Source organism: Carex rostrata, chromosome 12 (genome assembly GCF_964058835.1).
Source record: "Carex rostrata chromosome 12, lpCarRost1.2, whole genome shotgun sequence".
NCBI classification, from domain to species: Eukaryota; Viridiplantae; Streptophyta; class Magnoliopsida; order Poales; family Cyperaceae; genus Carex; species Carex rostrata.
In genome coordinates this window covers 8,319,423-8,342,162 of record NC_135929.1, presented here as the reverse complement: position 1 = coordinate 8,342,162, position 22,740 = coordinate 8,319,423, and the positions used below count along the sequence as shown (strand labels likewise).

At 32.3% G+C, this 22,740-nt stretch overlaps 1 protein-coding gene and 1 long non-coding RNA gene across 2 annotated transcripts in view; both read left to right on the top strand.

The window, feature by feature from the left end:
• The window catches only part of LOC144563439 (UPF0481 protein At3g47200-like), an 81,983-nt gene continuing 59,243 nt past the window's right edge, over nucleotides 1-22,740 (top strand). Inside the window, exon 1 of the mRNA XM_078312912.1 lies at nucleotides 1-886. Coding sequence (XP_078169038.1) covers nucleotides 149-886 — 738 coding nt within the window. The 5' untranslated portion in view covers nucleotides 1-148. The remainder of the gene's footprint in view (nucleotides 887-22,740) is intronic.
• On the top strand, nucleotides 18,047-19,886 carry LOC144563264 (uncharacterized). The gene is made up of 3 exons (XR_013514286.1): nucleotides 18,047-18,313; nucleotides 19,034-19,113; nucleotides 19,601-19,886. It is a non-coding gene; the product is annotated as an uncharacterized LOC144563264 (long non-coding RNA).

Genomic DNA, 22,740 nt, shown 5'->3' with positions numbered 1-22,740 from the left:
TTGCCATTTATCTAATGTTGAGCTTCAAATTGAAATTATTATGATGTCGTGCTCTGTGATAGCATAAAAGTTGCCATTTTTTGTAGGTGCTTAGTGTAAAGTTCATCTAACCCCCCAAAAGTTGCCATTCGTCCACTTTCCACTCCCAATGGACCCGGAGATCAAAGTGGCATCAGACGCAGAAGCGCCGGAGAAAAAAGTGGCATCTGCCGCAAAGGGCCTGGAGACCGAATCGACGTGTGCTACAAAGGGCCCGGAGATCGACCGTCCACTGCTTTTCACAACAGAATCACCTGATTGTATTTTCCGTGCCTCGGGGCTCATGAGAGCCGGTCGAGAATCTGATTTTGTGCCTAAGTCGGTTTCTATTGGGCCGTACTATCATGGACGAGAAAACCTCAAACGCATGGAAGATATAAAAGTCCAGTGCATGTCAGACCTTTGGAAGATGCGGTCAGTTGGTGGAAGCAATCTCGATCGTGTGCCTGTCGACCGATTTATGAGGTTTGAAAGCAAAGCTCGTCGTTTCTATAAAGAGAAGTTTGACCTTAGTGATGTTAAATTCATTGAGATGCTAGTCTTGGACAGTTTTTTTGTTATCCGAATAATGCTCCATGTCTCTGGATATGTAGATGAAAGAATGGATTTGAATATAAAAGAGGCAGTATCTGACTTGCTTCTGTTGGAAAATCAAATTCCCCTCTTTTTTATCAAGGAGGTGTGGGACTGGCTTAACCTATGTGGTGATGTCATATTATTATTTCATCTTATCGGTAGCACGTTTAGGCAATTGGATTTGCCATGGTGGATAAAATCTGACACGTTGCCAAAAAAATCAGACCATTTGCTCCACTTTTATTGGAAAATCTCTGAAGCATCAACTAAGGTACTGAAACTATAGAAATTTGAAAGAGAATATCTAAATTTATTGATTTCTTGATATGATTTCATTTTTTACACGGTGTCTATTTACAGCCTACATGATTTAAATGACCATTCAAATATTTTTTTATTACAAAAATCTGCTATATCTGCTAATTAAATACTAATTGATCTCTAATTGATCTCCATGTTTTATCTTCAACAGAAAAAATTCAAGGAAGAATATTATACACATCCACTGCAGCTGCAAACGGAAAAGATATTGGGGGCAAAAATCTGCGGCCGCACACCGCAAAAGTTGATAGCAAATGCAACTGAACTTCATCAGATGGCAGGTATATGTTTTGAAAATGTGGAAATAGATGGTTATAATGATGTTTGTGTTGAATTTTCAAAGGGCATCATGTGGATGCCATGCCTGAAGATTGACTCAAATCACACGACCATATTAGTAAATCTCCTAGCCTTTGAGAACTCCATGTTACCCTCCATGCGACCTATTAGCACCTACATAAAACTTATGGATGATCTCATCGATTCAGACAAGGATGTGGAGTTACTTCAGAAATCTGGCGTTGTCTACAACACACTGAGCAGCCACACAAATGCCGCTACTTTCTTCAATGATATTGGTAATCTTTGTTTGATTGACTACAAAAATAATCCTTTCTCCGACTTGTTCAAGAATGTGAACAAGTACTACAAGTCAAGTTGGAACCGCAGCTGGGCGAACTTGCGACAAAACTACTTCAATAGCCCACGGGCAGGGATCTCGGTGTTTGTAGGTGTGACCTTTGTTGTTTCTTGCTGGAGTTAAGACATACTACACTGTCTTTCCAAAGAATTAATTATCTGAAAGTTTCAATTCTCTACTATTTTCAATCTTGTTTTAGTTCCTAATAAACCTGTGATATTGTTGCATTTCCTGAAATGCCTACCTTGTTAATTTTCCTTTTCCTTTTTTTTTTCGCTTGGTTTGATTTGGTTTGGTTTGTTGTTGTCTAGAAGATTTGATTATCAGGTCATTGCGCAGGATTCGGAAAAAGAAATATAAATTGTTAATGCTATGATGGATAAAATTAATGTAAAATAATGACAAAATGCTATTTAGAAGTTCATGATATTTGCATATTGAAAATATGTTGGATTATGATTAAATAACACAATAGATTTGATAAATTAAGCATTAGTCATATTAAAAAACAAATAAAGTACTAACTGTAGACAACAGTGTGAATAAAGAATTAAAATCATGTAGCTACTTAAACGATCATAATATAGAATCAAACATTATACAAAATTGAAAAAAGATTGAGAACTAATAGCTTAGTGATTAGGATAATGTACTTTCATGAAATGTTTTTTTTTTAAAACATTCGCATAAGTTACGAAGTCGTTACTTTTATGAAATGTTGTACTTTCAAAACTAGATTAAACAATCCGTATGGAAAATTAACCTTATAAAATTTAATTCTTATCTTCATCTTAAAATAGTAACTACTAAATTATTTGAAATCGATTTGTTCTGATAATGCAAATTAGTTAATTGTTTACTTGATAATGCAATTTTTTTTCCTTTTTAGCTCCATTTCTTTATTCTTCATTCTTAATTTAATCTTTGATTTGAACATATTTTAAAATTTCTCTGCATGAAGTTTAGGTTTTCAAATTATTTATTAAATTTGAATATTAATAAAAATTTCAAGATACCATACTAGTTAAAATGTTAAATGTTAAAAAACTTACCAAAGAGGATTTGCTTTTGTGGGCCAGCAATCTCTTTCACAGGAATTCACATCCCCTCAAGTTACCTGACTGATCAATACAATTAAATTGGACAGCTAAATATTAAAATTTTAAACTTTACACGAATCTCAAAGCACAAATAATACTGCTCCCTCCATTATTCCGAACATGCATCGGTTGATATTAAATCTGGACCGTTCGTTTTAATTTTCTTGAGTCAGGTACCTGGGAGGATACGTATCCCTTTCACAGACCTACGTGCTCTCTGTTGTGATTACTTTCGTGGCGTTATCTTTTGATCAAAACAATTTTTTTTTTTTTGAGAAGAAGTCCGTAGGCATATTATTAAACTTAACATTGTTTGTTACATAAAGACCAAATACAAAACAGAAAAGAACAACAGTAAATAAAAGCAGAATGTAAAAACAGACATAATAAAAATAGCGTTTGCAAGTATTTCAGCACATGTGAACACAGAATTGCAACACTTATGAAGCCTACTGGCACAGCAGCTCCAGAGCATCAAAAGTAAACAAAATGAGTGAATCCGTATATATCCTCCCAGGTACCATGGTCGGTCAAATTAAGCTTCCAGCGCCAATCGAGCCATTGAAAAATAGTGTCTATATCTATATAAGGGGTTCATTTTGAGATTCAAACTTTATCCAAAAGTAACGAGGTCCTAGTTTTAGCTAAAAGTAGCTACTGGTAATATTAAGGGTAAAAATTATATTTGTATCTGTTTTTTTTTTCGGATACAGATACGAATTGGATATTAGATGAATATTAGACGGATACATACGGATATGAATCGGATATCGGATATCCGTAAATATATACATACATATTTTCATAATATATATTAAATTCTATGATGTATATTTACTATTTGAATATACGGATAATTAAAATTTAAAACTATATTTGTACCACGATCCGCACAAATATTCAGATATCAGATATCCGTATTTAATTTTCAAATACAAATTCAGATTCGATCGGATAATATCCGATCGTTTTCATCCGCTGCAGGCTCAGCTCGTACTCCCCACCGTCTAACTCTAGGCATACTACATTTACCAAAAACTATTAATCAAAACATACAATTTATATAATTTTTTTTAATAAGAATTGCATGTATATAATCCCAAAATAATTGCATGTAAATAAATTGCATGTATATGATTTTCATGCATATACAATTAATTTTGTTGCATGCATATGCATTTGCATGTATATACAATTAATTTGCAATTTGCATGTAAATAAATTGCATGCATATGCATTTTTTTTTTTACAAAAAATAATTTTGTTGAAAATAAATAAACTTTACAAAAAAAAAATTGCATATACAATTCTGGGTTTACTTTTTGGGTGTATATGCAATTTGTTTACAAAATTAATTTTGCATGTATATGCATTTTTTTTTTGTAAACAAATGAACTTTACAAAAAACAAAATTAATTTTTAAACAAAAAAAATGCATATACATGCAATTTACTTATAATTCTGGGTTTACTTTTTTTAGATTTATTGAAAATCATATACATGCAATTTATTTACATGCAATTATTTTGGGTTTACTTTTTTTAGATTTATTGAAAATCACTGTTTTTGCATGGTCCACAATTTTGATATACATGCAATTCTTTGAAATTCTAAACCGCACAAAATATTTGCAGACCTAAATATTAAAATTAAAAAAAAATGAGATATACATGCAATTTACTTACAATAAAAAAATATATATGTCATTTTTAAAAAAATATTGATATACTTCAAAATAATTAGTTTTACTTCAAATTATTTTGTATTGATATATACATGTTTTCCATGAACTATCACAAAAATAATTTTCAAAACATAAATATGCATATTTTTAAATCATAAACCCAAAAACTAAATTCTTAAATAGTTCAACCATTTGAACCATAAATTATAATCCTAAATTGAACCGTAAACCCTAAATTTTTAAGTAATTCACAATTCACAAACATAAACCCTAAATTTAAAATTTTTTCACAATTAACAACTATAAACCCTAAATTGAACCATATGACATTCAAGCAATTTTACCATAAATCATAATCCTAAATTCGAGCAATTGAACCAATTCAAGCAATTCAAGCAATCAAGCAATTCAACCATCTAATTCAAGCATCCAATTCAAGCATGTCATTGCCACAATTCAAGCATCCAATCGAACCAATTAGACAAATTCGATCAACTAATTACTCACATCTAACCCTAAACATCGAATCGAACCAAACCGAATCACATTTTACAAAAACCCTAAACCCTAATCGAATAAAAAAAAAGAGAACTCACTTGTTCGATCGAGAGAGAAGCGAATCGAGGCGCGAGGCAGCGACAAGCATGGTGCGAGGCAGAGAGGGGTCGGCCGGCAAGTTCTTCTTCTTCTTTCCTCTTTTTTTTTCAGATTTTTTCGCGCAGGAATGAAGGCAGAGAGGAGGGCTCACGGGGGGTTAAAACCTAGGCAGTGGGGCGCCCGTCCCTGGGGCGCTTCACATAGCGTATGGGCCGCCCGCCCTGGGGGCGCCTCACTAGCCATATGGGCCGCCCTTTATACTGGCGCCTCACGGAGAATTTTGGACCGCCCTGAGCCCAGGCGGTCAGGGCATATTTAATAAAAATTTTAAAACAGGGTTATTTTTAAAATTTTGATTTGTTTTAGGGATATTAATAAAAATGGCCGCTAAAATCGGAGTACGTGTTTCATAAAAAATTACATATGTTTAAAGTTTTGGAAAAGTTCATCAATTTATAGTTGCATGCATGAACATTAATGATGTGGCACCGGTATTTTATACTATGATCATTGATCAATCTCGGTATACGATGCGCAAATGATGCCGGCATTCCCAGTAATATTGAAATTCTTTCCAAAGCAACGATGTACAGGTAATGCCACGTTTTTGGTAACATTGAAATTTTGTTAAAAATACTGATAATTACTTAATTAGAGTGAAAAAAAATAGCACAGTGGAGCTGAATTTCTTACAGAATAGTACGGTTACGGTACGGAACGGCACTGTATGCGTATCAGTTACGTACGTAGTGTGACTTGTGTGTCACGTGCTGTGATTATTTTGAGAAAATTTGGTGTGGCACGACATGTCACGTGAAAGATCTAATCACAGTACGTGGTCACGCAAGTCACGTGTAATTAGATCCGTTGGATCTTGACCAAATAGTGAATCTTGAATAAACTAATCTAAATTATAATCAAATTGTCATGCGAGTAATGTGTAATTAAGACCATTGGATCTTCATCAAATAATTAATCTTGAATAAACTAATATAAATTATGATCAAATAGTCACGCAAGTTATGTTTGATCATGGCACGTTTAGGCACAGCATAACTCACATGGTGCGTAAAAAATTAACTTGATATCACAGTACAACTAAAATCACAAAACGGCGCGCGATACAATATATACGTTTTTTCCACACTACCGATAACTATATAATTTTAATATTTTAAAGTAATAAATAAAATAAAAAGTTTCTGATAGTAATGGCAGCTCCAATAATTAATTATGGACCCCACATGATTATACGTATATTTAATAGCAAACGACAGAATTAAGGCAGTCACTTTAAATAATTGATACATTGATGAGGAAATAAAAACAACAGAAGTTTCAGAGTGCATTAATTAAGTACACATATCCATCTTAATTCTAAAGCGACAATTATAACTTTAATTATATGAATGTAGGAAAATATTTATCAGTAAGATTTTCAATTCAATATGTTAAAAGCATCCCATTAGATTAAAATTAGTTTGTATTTGGTAATTGAAAGGATATCAAACTTAAAATTGCATAATTTCAGTCGCAATTGAAATTAGAATTAGTTCAAAAATATGGATATGCTATAAATTAATTAAGAAACAATTATTAAAAGAGGAGGGATTCACTTACACCGTTTTTGAATTGGTACCCGATTGCACCTTATATTTTAAAAAAATTCAAAATTCAAACAATCGATCCAATCTATTCAACATGATGGATGAAAAATGTAAAATTTGATCTGGAAGTGCATTTTAATATATCCATCATGTTGAACGGTTTAGATCGACTTGTTATTTTTTTCAAAATGTAGAATATAATCCGGTGTCACTAAAAAATGGTGTTTAATGAATCTCTCGTATTGTTAAAATTGTTTAAGTGATAAGACATATTTTTTTTTGCAATTAAAAAGAATTGAAAATTGTTATATATAAGAATACACCTAGGCATGGAACACTTGTTCCAAATTTTTTTACGTGTAAACTGTAGCCAACTTTTAATTGCAAATTCTTGCATTCTTTTTATTAGATATACTTGCACATCTTATAAATAAGAGAGGACACGCCGACACGGAATTATTGGGGTTGGTTGCCGTGTCGGTTAGTCGGCGAGTACTATATGGTTGGCATTACAAATACATGCTTAACTTTCTAAAAAAATTAATTGTATATATATTTCTAGTTTTTGGATGATGGACTGGTCACATGCAATCTTCATTAAAATCTTAGCAATGGAGTTAATCTTTCGGTATTACCAAAATAATTATTCATTAAAAAATAAAAAAAAGTACACACACGCACGAAATAAATTTTAAGCCCTCATACAAATAAATTAATTTAAAAAAAAACAAGTATAAATCAAATGACTATATAAATACATTAATCAACTGTATATATTACACTGATGCACTCTAGAATAAAACCTTAGTCTTCTAGAAAGGATGAGATCGATGGACGCAGTAAAAATTATCTATGCTTTTGTTTCTTGTATTTCTTTGTCTAAATCTATTTGAAAAATTAATTGTATATCAAATATATATTTTCTAGTTTGCATGAAGGATTGGTCACATGCAATTCAATTTAAATAAATGATATGCATCATTTATTGTTTCAGGGATAAACTTTAAAGCAGCACGTAAACATCATAGAATAAGGAAACAAAAATAAGAAACCATGAATGCAACATCCATGAGAAGATAAGTTCAGAGTAGGAATTGTAACTATCTGCTTGACCTTAATGATAACCAAACTAGAATAAAATAAATTAAACAACATTTGAATTCCTCTTTGTGGTTTTATGCTGGAATTCCTGGACTATACTACTTTAAGGATGGCCATAAAGGTTTGTTCAACAGTAGACCATGGCTTATGTCTAATTTCTGCTTACTAAGGAATCTTTTAACCTTTTTTCAGATCAACCTTAAGACTAGTATCCCATTACAGAGGGAATCTTTAGCCTTTTTAAATGTATATAAAAAGAAAATAAAACTCAAGAAAGATAAGATACTTGAGCCATCAAACCCTTGATGACACGGTGGAAAATAGAACCCTTGTAGTGCAATTAATGGCTTCCCGATCAGTTGTCCTTGACCTTTCTCCCCATTGCATAGTGCTCGAAAATTTTCAGCAGTAGTCTTGGGAACTGCATCAGCAAATAGCTCAAAGACCATAAAGGCTATCGGGATCTCAAAAAAAAGGGATAAACTTTAAACTATTATTTGATGAGAAAAATTTCAATAGCCAAAACTTGCAATATTTGCAGAAAGAATATTCCTATTTACTTAATTTGTTTGGAAGTAAAATAAGAATGAAAAAGCTACTAATCGTACTAAAAATGCAAATTCATTTTCCGTGAAAACAAAAACTATTTTTATATTTTCAGAATTATTTCCGTATTAAACAGGAACTTAATTATACAATTATTATTTATAATACATCACGACAGTCAGCCTAAATTTTAACAAATCTATCAAAAATATCTTTGGCGCACCTTCCTAATTTGAAATTTAACAGGGTTGGTCAAGTCCGAAGAATTTTCACCCAGACAAAAAATGCAAGCACATGCTTTTTTGGCCTTTTTTAGAGCAAAAGATAAGGAAAATGAAAGATCTCTTGGTAAAATCTTTGAAAAACTCTTGCATATGTCCAAATACTTCGCTTACATTGAAGAAAAGGAATAACTTGGAGCTGGAGGTGCAAAGCATTTTGTGGTGTGAGATAACGATTTGTTTTTTGTTTCCTTTGCACACCGGTCCTGCATTCACCTCCCCTTGCAAAGAGAAATGTACAAATTACAAGTGAAAAGAAAATCGCTAGAAAGAGAAAGACCTAAATCCCAGGTCCCAGCGCCGTTTATATTCAAGCACTTCTGCTTTCATCTCATGTTTCGCATAAGGATTGTCCTTAGCTTCTGTTACGGATTCAGGAGAAGTTATTAATGTGTTTTATATTTAACTTTTTATTGAGATATTTTCATGAATCTAGCACAAGTTAAATCTTGTAGGAAATTAATGAAATATTGTCAATTTCCAACGGAACACGTGGACACTTGATTAGTTTTAACAAATCTATCAAAAATATCTTTAGCGCACCTTCCTAATTTGAAATTTAACAGGGTTGTTCAAGTCCGGAGAATTTTCACCCAGACCAAAAATGCAAGCACATTTTTTTTTATTTTTTGCCTTTTCTTAGAGCGAAAGATAAGGAAATTGAAAGATCTCTTGGTAAAATCTTTGAAAAATTCTTGCATATGTCCAAATACTTCGCTTACATTGAAGAAAAGGAAGGAACCTTGGAGCTGGAGGTGCAAAGCGTGGTGTGATGTGAGATAACAATATGGTTTTTGTTTCCTTTGCGCACCGGTCCTGCATTCACCTCCCCTTGCAAAGATAAATGTACAAATTACAAGCGAAAACAAAATCGCAGGGTCCCATTTCTCTTGTAATTTGTACATTTCTTTTGCAAGGGTCCTGTTTCAAGGTCCTTGAAAGAGAAATGTACAAATTACAAGAGAAAGAGAAAGACCTAAATCCCAGTGTCCCAGTGCCGTTTATATTCAAGTACTTTTGCTGCTTTCATCTCATGTTTCACATACACTAGAGATGTCCATTCATATGCAAAGCAACGACGCATTATATGCAAAGTTTTTTAAAATTTAAAATTAATTTAGTATAAAGTCAATTGGTTAAAATGGAAAGTTTATAAGCTAATTTTAATATATTTATTTTTTGAACATTTAGTTTGACTTTTTATTAAATTAATTTGAATATTTGAAAAATTTGTATGTAAATTTATTGATCATGAAATATATCGATTTCAACGGTTTGAATTGGTTATTTGAAACCAATTCAATAGATTTTGAAATTAAATTCACTAAAAGGCATGTTTCTGAATTTCAATAAGATGGGTGATACACTGGTACAACAGTACAACCCACTACTTTTTCAAATATAAAAATCTTTCTTATTACACTAGAATTATTATTTTTTTTTTTTGTAAAATGAATATTTCTTATTAACTTAGTTAGAATGAATTTTTATAAACAAGTTTTCCACAGTTGATGCCTCATTTCAGCTAATAATTTTAAAACTTAAATGTACCTGTTATGAGTAAAGTTACAGTACTGTTTTCTCCAATAAAGAAACGCAAACTGAATTTTATTTTCTAAATTTATCACTAAAAGTGAGAAATTATCTGGATCTGATCCTAACAACAATGTTTGAATTTTGGATAGCAATGAGCCAATGAGACTGTTTATCGTAATGAACAACAACTGGAGAAAATGTCCTAAAATCGGTATCCTTTGTGGGACCCACCGAACAATGCGCCTCTCCCGAATTTTTTATTAATATAAAAAAATATAAAATTTCAGAAACTATCCAGATTTTTCCGTTTTTTTTTTAAATCTACTCAAACCGCAAATCTTTTTTGCGATAATTCAATCTAAAATCGCAAAAAAAATTTGCGGTTTCAACTTTTTTATTTAAATAGAAATATTTATAATTTATTTATTTTTATATTGAAATATTAGAAATATTTCAATATATTTCTTTGAAAATATATATAATACTATATAATTTGATTTATTAGAAAGATTGCTACAAATAACCTGGATCAACATTTTTCATACCGAATTTTTTGCGGTGGTATGAAAAATTAATATATTTTTTTATGTGTTATTAAAAAAAAATAACAATGCTTGAATTCTCAGTTATTGATCCCGATTCAAAAGTCACTTCTAAGTAAATACAGAAAATATTGTCATCTTTCTAGTACATTTAATTTATAAAAAGTTGTATCTATTTAAAAAAAATAAAAACTTTAAGTTATTTAATGAATGTTATTCAAAAGAATTCTCAAAATAGATACAACTTAGATTTAGAAATTAGAGTCACTTAACTCGTTGTAATACATTTTTTATCAATCAAATTGTAATTAGTAGGCATTTAAAGCCGCTAACCTTAACAAAAAAAAAAATCATTTGATGAACGGGGAAACATACATTAGATTTCATTATATTTTATAAACATAACTTCTCAATAATATATATAGATCATGTTCATAATGCCAAATTTAAAATTTTTAAGTTTAATTTTTTTAAATCGTCAAAAATAAAAGGTATATAGTCAAAATGATTCCCCCTTATTATAATACCGAATAAATTATACTATATTCCAGAATTAAAAACAACGGCATCCTGAGCTACATTGTTTTCTATAAATTCTCATACACCAAATCATTACTTTGTCTTGTGTAACTCTCATACAACCAACCGTTAAATCCGTATCCATATCCACTTTCCACTCCCAACAATGGACCTGGAGAACAAAGTCACATCAGCCGCAGAAGCGCCGGAGATCGAATTGGCGTCTCCTACGGAGGGCCCGGAGATCGACCGTCAATTGCTTCCCAGTACAGAATCATCTGGTTGTATTTTCCATGCCTCAGCGCACATCAGATACGGTCGAGAATCTGATTTTGAGCCTAAGTTGGTTTCTATTGGGCCGTACTATCATGGACGAGAAAACCTCAAACGCATGGAAGATATAAAAGTCCGGTTCATGTCAGACTTTCTGAACATGATGCGGCCAGCTGGAGAAAGCAATATCGATCGTGTGCCAGTCGACCGATTTACGAGGTTTCAAAGCGAGGCTCGTCGTTTCTATAAAGAGAAGTTTGACCTTAGTGGTGTTAAATTCGTTGAGATGCTAGTTTTGGACAGTTGTTTTGTTATCCGAATAATGCTCTCTCTCTCTACAGATGTATATGAAAGCATGGCTTTCCTAGATTTGAACATAAAAGAGGCTGTATCTGACTTGCTTATGTTGGAAAATCAAATTCCCCTCTTTTTTATCAAGGAGGTGTGTTGCTGGCTTGACCCAAATAGTAGGTATATCAAATTACATGATCTTATCCGTAGCACGTTTATGCAATTGGATTTGCCATGGTGGATAAAGTTTGACCGGTTGCCAAGAAATTCAGACCATTTGCTCCACCTTTATTGGAAAATCTCTGAAGAATCAATTAATAAGGTACTGAAACTATAGAAATTTGAAAGAGAATATCTAAATTTATTGATTTCTTGATATGATTTCAATTTTTACACGGTGTCTATTTAGAGGCTACGTGATTTAAATGACCATTGAAATATTTAATTATTACAAAATCTGCTATATCTGCTAATTAATACTAATTGATCTCTAATTGATCACCATTTTTTATCTTCAACAGAAAAAAAAACAAAGAAGATTATACAAATTCGCCGAAAAATTGGACGGCAATTGTCCGCCTCCGCTACCGCCGCTACCGCCGCTTCCGGGGCCCACAACAAAAGTTGATAGCGAATGCAACTGAACTTCACCATATGGCAGGTATAAATTTTGAAAATGTGGAAATAGGTCGTGATAATGGTGGTTGTGTTGAATTTTCAAAGGGCATCATGCGGATGCCATGCCTGAAGATTGATTCAAGTCAGATGACCTTATTAGTAAATCTCATAGCCTTTGAGAACTCCATGTTACCCTTCAAGAGAACTATTAGCACCTACATAAAATTTATGGATGATCTCATCGATTCAGAGAAGGATGTAGAATTACTTCAGAAATCCGGCGTTGTCTACAACACATTGAGCAGCCACGCAAAGGCTGCCACTCTCTTCAATGATATTGGTAATCATTGTTTCATTGACAACAATGAAAATCCTTTCTCCTACTTGTTTGTGAATGTGAACAAGTACTACAATTCAAGTTGGAACCGTAGCTGGACAAACTTGCGACAAAACTACTTCAATAGTCCGTGGGCAGGAATCTCGGTGTTCGCAGGTGTGACCCTGTTGTTTCTTTCGGGAGTTCAGACATACTACACTGTCTTTCCAAAGAAAGATCATCATTAATTATCCGATAGTTTCAATTCTCTACTATTTTCAATCTTGTTTTAGTTCCTAATAAGCCTGTGATATTGTTGCATTTCCTAAAATGCCTACCTTGTTAATTTTCCTTTTCCTTTTTTTTCGCTAGGTTTGGTTTGGTTAGATGTTGTCTAGAAGATTTGATTATTATCAGGTCATTGCACAGGATTCGGAAAAAGAAATGTAAATTGTAATGCTATGATGGATAATATTAATGTAAAACAATGACAAAATGCTATTTAGAAGTTCATGATATTTGCATATTGAAAATATGTTGGATTACGATTAAATAACACAATAGATTTGATAAATTAAGCATTAGTCATATTAAAAAACAAATAAAGTACTAACTGTAGACAATATAGTGTGAATAAAGAATTCAAATCATGTAGCTACTTAAACGATCATAATATAGAATCAAACATTATACACAATTGAAAAAAGATTGAGAACTAAATTTTAGCTCAGTGATTAGGATAATGTACTTGTTTTTTTTTAAAACATTCGCATAAGTTACGAAGTCGTTACTTTTATGAAATGTTGTACTTTCAAAACTAGATTAAACAATCCTTATGGAAAATTAACCTTATAAAATTTAATTCTTATCTTCATCTTAAAATAGTAACTACTAAATTATTTGAAATCATTTTATTCTGATAATGCAAATTAGTTAATTGTTTACTTGATAATGCAATTTTCTTTCCTTTTTAGCTCCATTTCTTTATTCTCCATTTTTAATTTAATCTTTGATTTGAACATATTTTAAAATTTCTCTGAATGAAGTTTAGGTTTTCAAATTATTTATTAAATTTGAATATTAATAAAAATTTCAAGATAGCATACTAGTTAAAATGTTAAATGTTAAAAAACTTACCAAAGAGGATTTGCTTTTGTGGGCCAGCAATCTCTTTCACAGGAATTCACATCCCCTCAAGTTGCCTGACTGATCAATACAATTAAATTGGACGGCTAAATATTAAAATTTTAAACTTTGCACGAATCTCAAAGCACAAATAATACTGCTCCCTCCATTATTCCGAACATGCATCGGTTGATATTAAATCTGGACCGTCCGTTTTAATTTTCTTGAGTCAGGTACCAAGGAGGATACGTATCCCTTTCACAGACCTACGTGCTCTCTGTTGTGATTACTTTCGTGGCGTTATCTTTTGATCAAAACAATTTTTTTTTTTTTAGAAGAAGTCTGTAGGCATATTATTAAACTTAACATTGTTTGTTACATAAGACCAAATACAAAACAGAAAAGAACAACAGTAAATAAAAGCAGAATGTAAAAACAGACAATAAAAATAGTGTTTGCAAGTATTTCAGCACATGTGAACACAGAATTGCAACACTTATGAAGCCCACTGGCACAGCCGCTCTAGAGGCTCAAAAGTAAACAAAATGAGTGAATCCGTATATATCCTCCCAAGTACCACGCTCGGTCAAATTAAGCTTCCAGCCGAGCCATTGAAAAACAGTGTCTATATCTACAGGGGCGATCCAGGATTTTTGTCGGGAGGGTAAAAAAAAATATTGAATTGGATTTAAATACCTTATTGAATTGAAACCTACTAATTGAGTACTCAATAAAAAAAATAATATTTTAACTTATATTTTCTAATACTCTGACTTATAATTTCTGATGCTTTAACTTATAATTCTAATTAACAATCATAATTCAATAAATTTATTTTGATTTTAATATTAAATTTAACCCGAATTACAAATCAAACACTCAGAGGTGGGCAAAATTTTTTTCAAAGAGAGACAAAGTCGATCAGTATCGATAGATCACCACTAAAACTCGAAATCTAGGTAGGGCGGCTGCCTCCCCCGGTCTACTCTGGGTCTGCCCCTGTATATCTATATAGGAGGTTCATTTTGAGATTCAAGCTTTATCTAGAAGTAACGAGGTCCTAGTTTTAACTAAAAGTAGCTAGTGGTAATATTAGGGGTGAAAACGAATCAGATAGTGGTAAAACTATATTCGTATATTTTTTTTTTGGATACAAATATGAATCGGATATTAGACAGATACATACAGGTATGTATTGGATATCGGATATCCGTAAATATATACATACATATCTCCATTCCATTATTAAGCACGTTGGGTGTCTAATCCACCAACGGCTACGATTGAAAGATGAAACTTCGGATTAATCTCAGCCTTCCAATTACATAATTTGTCTTCTTTTGATTAAATGCATCTGTTTTATGTAGAGAAGTCTAAATTTAGTTAAAAACATACTCACCACATGTGCTGCCACACGATACGTTAAAATTAAAATTAAACAATCTCTGAAATTTAGCAATATATTTCTCTATTTCCTTATTTCTTTGTTTCTATATTTTTCATCTTCAATTGAGCAGACTCCACCTTCCATTTTCTTATTTCTTTGTTTTCTTACTTCTTTTTCAGTTCTATACGGATCACAATGGAAATATTTTTTTTTTAATTTTCTTATTTCTCTTTCTTTGTTTCTATACATATTGTTGTGGGCAATTTAGAATATATTTCCAATATGGAATATATCAATGTGTGTGTGTGTGTATATATATATATATATATATATTCTAAATGTGAAACAAGAGTTAGGCTACTATGACATTGGTGTTATTTGAAATTAAATAACACCAACTTTTAAACCCTTAGATCTGCCTTGAGATTCGTAATATCCGCTTTTACTGTTCAAGCACTTTATTTTGTACGAATCTCAAGGCAGATCTAAGGGTTTAAAAGTTGGTGTTATTTAATTTCAAATAACACCAATGTCATAGTAGCCTAGCCCGTGAAACAAAGAAGAATATAAATTGGAACGTGTGTGTGTATTTCTTTTATAGTGTGTGTGTGTATACACGATAACACTTTTTATTTATGTTTTTTGATATCATATTAAATGTCGATATTGAATTGTTGTACGATTTTTTATATTAGATTCGAATCAAGCTATTATTTGATATCATTAGTACTTAAAAATAAAGAATCATCAAATTATTATAAAAAATGACGATTCAATCAAGTTAATTAAAAATACATAATCATATAAATTCTCTATTAACATGTCTCTTAATTTTTGGATAATTATTATTTTCATTGATATGTTTTTTATAATTTTTTTCTTCTTCTTATAATATGTCCCTGTTGCAACGCACAGGCATGATACTAGTTTTCATAATATATATTAAACTCTATGGTGTATATTTACTATTTGGATACGAATAATTAAAATTTAAAACTATATTTGTACCGTTATCTACACGGATATTTAAATATCAGATATCCATATTTAATTTTTAAATACAGATTCGATCGGATATTATCCTAATATCCAATCCGTTTTCATCCCCAAGTAGGGGTGTTCAAACGGTCGGTTCGGTTTAAACCGAACTAAAATAATCAAACCGAACTTAAAACCGAAGTTTGAAAATCCAACCGAACCGACCGAACTAAAATAGCAAACCGAATTAAAACCGAACCATTTAAACCGATTTAAACTTCGGTTTGTTCGGTTGAACCGAACTTTCTCAAAAATCAAAACTCAATACATCTATAATACTCAATTTAAACTTTGGTTTTGATTAATGAACCAATTTAAACTTCGGTTTTGATTAATGAACCAAAATAATACTAGAAGTCTTGACCCTATCAATAAAATCGGTCGGTTCGGTTTAATCGGTTTTGAGAAATCAAAACCGAACCGAACCATTTAAACCGAACTAAGTCACAAAATCAACCGAACTGAACCAATTCAACCGAACAACCGAACCATTTAAACCGAATCTTACCGGTTCGGTTCAAAACCAAATAAACCGAACCATTTGAACACCCCTATCCCCAAGGGGTCTATAATATATACAGCCGATGCGATTATCATTCGTAGAAATGCTGGCTGTTCCGAATTTTGGGCCTTATTTAGGTGGAAGGCCAGGCCCGTTAGTATGTTACTAACATAGATAATTGGATTGGTTTTTTATCTGTAGTTCCATAGCCCTTTTGCTCTGACCCTTGTTCAATTGAGATCCGTATCCCCTCAGGTACAATTACAAATGGACGGTCCCGATTTAATCTCAGCAGGCATATCATTAAACTTAACATTATTTGTTACATAAGACCAAATAGAAAACAGAAAAGAACAACAGTAAATATAAGCAGAATGTAAAAACAGACATAATAAAAACAGTGTTTGCAAGTATTTCAGCATATGTGAACACAGAATTGCAACACTTATGAAATGAGTGATTCCGTATATATCCTCCCTGCAGGTACCACGCTTGGTCAAATTAACTAATTAAGCTTCCAGCCGAGCCATTGATAAACAGTGTCTATATGACTATATCTATATAGGAGCGAGGCTCATTTTGAGATTCAAGCTTTATTTAAACGTAACGAGGTCCTAGTTTTAGCTAGAAGTAGCTAGTGATATTAGGGATGAAAACGAATCGGATCGTGGTAAAACTATATTTGTATCTGTTTTTTCTTTCGAATACAGATACAAATTGAATATTAGACGGATACATATGGATATGGATTGGATATCGGATATCCGTAAATACACACACACACACACACACAGATATATATATATATATATATATATATAGAGAGAGAGAGAGAGAGATGAGCTACGGTGAGTTGCGAAGTAAAACGCGTTTTTACTTCACGCCGTATTTTTATTTTGAAAGGCCAAACGATTGATCCGAACCGTTAGATGTTTAATCCATATTGAAATGTACTTGGAGACTAAATTTTACATTTTTTGGAATTTTTTTACTATTTATTAAGTATTTTTGAAAATTATTGTTTTGTTGTGAACAGTAAAATTTTCTGGACCATCAGATCAGTGACTTTCAAAATTGATTAATAAATAGTAAAAAAATTTCAAAAAATGTAAAATTTAGTCTCCAAGCACATTTTAATATGGAGAACAAGATAAACGGTTCGGATCAACATTTTGAACTTTAAAATAGCAAAATATGAGCGTGAAGTAAAATAGTCGCTTTACTTCGCAACTCACCGTAGCCCATCTCATATATATATATAGAGTGATGCTGTCATGGATCGGAATTTTTTTTCAAATTTTTGTCCGAACTAATCGCAGCCATTAATTTCAAAAGGGTAAAATTGGAATAGCTTCATATAATAATTTTTCCGTTAATCTTTCTGTTAGAGCTCCGTCACATTGCTCCCGTCTCTTCCTCTCGTTAATCACCCCTCCCTTGGCGAATTCACATATCTCTGAGATCTCTCTCCCTCTCGTCATCTCTTCCTCTCGTGGATCGCCCCCTCCCTTGGGTGAATTCGCATCCTCTGAGATCTCCCCCTCCCGTCGGTCGCTCTTTCTCCCTTTGCTCCGTATCACCCATCTCTCGTTCTCTCCAATCGCTTTGTATCCGCTAGCCGGTCTCTCTCTCACACACACACAAGACCCTCTCATCAGAGGGAGGCCAAAGCAGGTAACTGATTCTTTCTCTGGGTTTGACGAATCGGTTTCTGGTACATCCTTCCATTACCATGTCCTGTTTTACAAATTGGTTTTTCTTATTTAATTCTGAATTTAAGTTATGTCTCAATTGATGTATCTAACAGAAACATGCATCTTTTATCAGGGATTGTATCCTGACATCTTTGAAGCTTGTTAAGTTGTCCTTGTGTGCAAATGTTAGTTAGTTTTCTTGTTATTATGGTCAATTGTATATTTTCTCATGAATCCAATTTAAGCTTATTTGATTCAACTTCACGTATTAGTTCTAAATTAATCCATCATAAGGATTTGTATTTGAATTTGTCCACTTGCAACATGGGTCTGGTTTATATTAAAATATGTTGCTAAGTTAGCCAGTTAAGTGCCATTGTCAGTCTGTTGTTGAAATGAAAGAAAGGTGATCTACTTTTGGTGTTTCATAACCTGTTTGATTAGTAAGCACAATAAAAAAAATGACAGTCAAATCATATTTTAGTTCTTTTTAGACCTCACTAAAATTTGGAATGCTAAACCAACAGATCCAATATGCGTCTGCATTTATTCGATCAAATAGTATTAATGGTGCTCCTGGCCTTAACTATTTTATTGAAATTTGAAAAAATTGCAGTCCCCAATTATGCACATAAAATAACTGGTAAATTATATTTTATCACCCCACCAAATTTGTATTAATCTTCTCAATTTCTTACAGGAAAATGATGCTGCTAGTAGCTATTTCGAAGAACTCAGCGAAATTGATAACTTTCATTCATAATCCAATTGGTTACAAAGGTTGCCCTTTTATAGGCGATATTGCTCACTAAGAATTATTATTTAGATTTCTCAAATTAATTACGAGCAGCACCTCTTACTCAAAAAAAATACGAGCGGCACCTAAGTTACGCGTTGGATGCCGTCATGCTGAAGGCTGATATGCTTTTGCAATTGAATCATACACAATGAGCCAAGCCTGAGAAACTAGTTTTTCTGTAAGTTTACCGTCTTATGAAATCAAAGAACAGAGTTGCACAGATCAATGTTATCTGGAAATCTTAGCCATAACTCAGAACAACAGAGTTGAATTACTATATTATAGACTATTAAGCCAAAACAATAACTCTTGAGTTTAGAGTACAAATTAGGATGGACATGCCAGTATTAGAAGAGCGACTTGGATTAATTTGTTCTCTTTTACTGTAGATGGCCTTGGTTAAATAATTTGCATGGATATCTGTCATATATATTTGTAGAATCTAATATGGATTCTGATAACATGCAGAAGCAGCTTCAGAACAAAAAAATTGAGCAAGAGGCACATAAACTCTGGTTTCGCATAAGAAATGAAGTCATTCAAGAACTCCAGGAGAAGGGGTTTGATGTTGAGTGAAACCAGTTTCTTTTGGTCATTTGCTATTTGGCCCCTGAACTCTCTTTTTCTTAGTTTTTTTGACGTGCTGTTTTGGTTCTGACTTGGAAAGAATTTAAGATCTGGATGGTTGTTTTGTAAATCTGTCAAGTGAGGTGGGGACTTGTAAAATAACACTTAATTAAGCATGGTGCCTTTTCTCCTTTTTTTTATTAATGTGTTTTCAAAAGGTAACTCAGTGCACAAGATATTTTGTGTGTTAGACCGAAAAATGATGTTCCTATGAGTATATGTTTTGCTGTTATGATGTGCTTATCATAAAATAAAAAAGACTGGTATTGGGTTGATACCAGTCTTGTAGGTAACTAGGTACCAATATGAGCATAGGTACAAGCAACGAGATGGTACTGGTATATTGATGAGAATAGGTTCCAGTGTAGGTTTAATTAGTAATTTAGCACTTGTTGTTTCTTTTTTTGGAATATCGTTTATGACTTAATATGATATTTCATATCTATCATAATAATGTGTCAAATTTCAAAAATTAACCATAGAAATGTTATCCATTAGTAACAATTTACTTCTTGAATTTATTACTCCTGAACAACTTAGATATGAATAGTGCAATAAATTAATTTTCTGACACCGACGGTACATTGATCTCACCATGTCAGGCATGCTTTGGTTTAAATACCTATGATTTTAGTGATGATAATATGTAGTGATGATGGTGGGTCAAGATTCAATGAAATGGAAAGTTTTAATTACTGATTTTACTGTTTATCATTTTAGATAATTCGGTGCATCAAATTTCATGAAATTGGTAGCTTGTTTTAAGGCAAATTCAAAGGCCAATAAGTTTATAAACTTACATTATGACCGTCAATTCATTGAATTTTAAATATTTTTTATTGCCATAAAGTAGTTTTATAAATTTGATTCTATTTATTAAATTTTAATGTCTACATTATGACCGTGAATTCATTGAATTTTAAATAATTTTTTATTGCCATATAGTAGTTTTGTAATTGTTCGATATGTTGATATGGATTCCAATGATATTCTGTGAATGGTCAGTCAATTATGTAATTGTAATCAGTTCTTTTATATCGAAAAAAGAAGTTACAAGTTTAAAAGTTGAATGATCTATATTTAAGTTGTTGTCTATTATAGCAGTTATTCTTTATATTTTAGTAGAGTGACTGCCAAAAACACAAATTCTATAATGATCTTATAAGTCTGTTATAACTGTATATTTTTTTTGTAGAGAGTAGCAAAATCTGACGTACGTTCTGTTAGGGTGTTTGGTCTTCTACATTTGAGGTAATTTATTTATGCTTCTTTTTACGGTATTCAAATTTAGATTGACATATTGCTGATTAGTTGTACCAAGAAAAACAGAGATTAGATGAGGTACTGTTTATTCCTTATAACACCAAAAAAGAAAAATATAAAGAGATGTGCGCATTGGAAAACATAACAACAAAATTACAAACTTTACATATTATGCCTAGCTCAAGTCCAGCACCCCAGCGCAAATTAGAGACCTCATAACATATCTGGAATTGGTACTGTGATTCTTTTAAATGGTACAGGAAAAACCGATATCAAGAGAGATTTAAATTCTGATTAAATTTGTCGAGGTCTCAATTTAATAATCAAGCCAAAAGAACAAAAGAAACAAGCAGAACTACTGCTCAATTTGTATAGAGCTAGATGGACCAAAATTTTGGTTGTGCGCCCATAGTGACAGGATCGAAATTCTACATTAAAAGAGACCATGTTCCTAATTTCATCAAACTTTCAAGCAAAAATAAGGAACCAACTGATAGAATTGCTAGGAAATTTAGGGACAATTTATGACGCTAACCAACATGAGTTCAGGTTGAGACATGGTGCAGGCTGTACAGTCAACCTGAGGATTGCATGGTGGCTCTTTCATATCCAACTTTGTAGCTCTAAAGAGGGTTGACCTTCCTTTCTGCTTCACACTATGAAAACCCATTTGTAAAGAGTAAAGGACTAAGTTGCAAATCTCGAAATCAAAGAGTAAAGGACTAACCTGTCCCAAGAACAGGGTCAAGCAGCAGAACACGCCTCTCGGAATCATAGTGTCATTTGCAAAGGTTGTTACTAAAAAAGAAAGTAATAAGATCAGTTTCTCGATTTCACCCAAACTGTTTATCTATTTCATTCCTTCTTTTTCTCCTTTTTAAAGCTTGTTTCCCTCTATGTTGATCAAATGGATGTACTCAAGTGTTATATCTTATGTAATTAAATTTCTACGCGAGACTACTGTTCAAAAAGTAATTCCCTGATCCATAATTGCAGTTATTGATTCCTAATGTCACCCTTTTTGCAAATTGTGAAAATGGAGGTGCTCTTGTGCCCATTTACTCATTATTGCTGGTCAAAAGAAGAATATTTATTGGACAAAATTATATAATATTTCATATAACAAGAGCTATAAATCGATGAACGAACTGTAACATTCAAAGTACCTGCATGGCTTCTTCTTGCCTTTCAGCATCTCCTCTTACACAATAAGCCGCCCCCACTGTTTCAAGAAAAAAAAAAAAAAACTTAATTAAACATTACTTGGGGCATAATTGAATTTTTCTAAGGATTCTTCAAGGTTTAAGTCTTATTGAACGAATTATATCTTAGTCAGGGCTTAATTGAACATTACTGCATATTAAATGAAAATATATGTATCTAACTATAAAAAAAGATTACACAAAGTGCTCCTTCTGTGGCCTCTAATGTGCAGGTTCGAGCTGGTTTGTTGAGTGTGCCTCTATGATCAAAGCAAGCTACAAAAATATATAGAAAAAAATATTAAAAAAGTTATGCTAATACCTTAAAATGCCTGAGGTGGTGTTTGAAAGTCTGCTTGATATCTCTATGTATGCAAGTTGAATGAAGGTAATTTGAAGTAACCTCTGGTTGAGGAGCATGACTATTTGCTGAAACAAAATAATTATAAAAAAAATTAAGATGGCACAGATGGAAACAAATGAAACATGATAGTGGTATAAACTAGCCAATTTCAT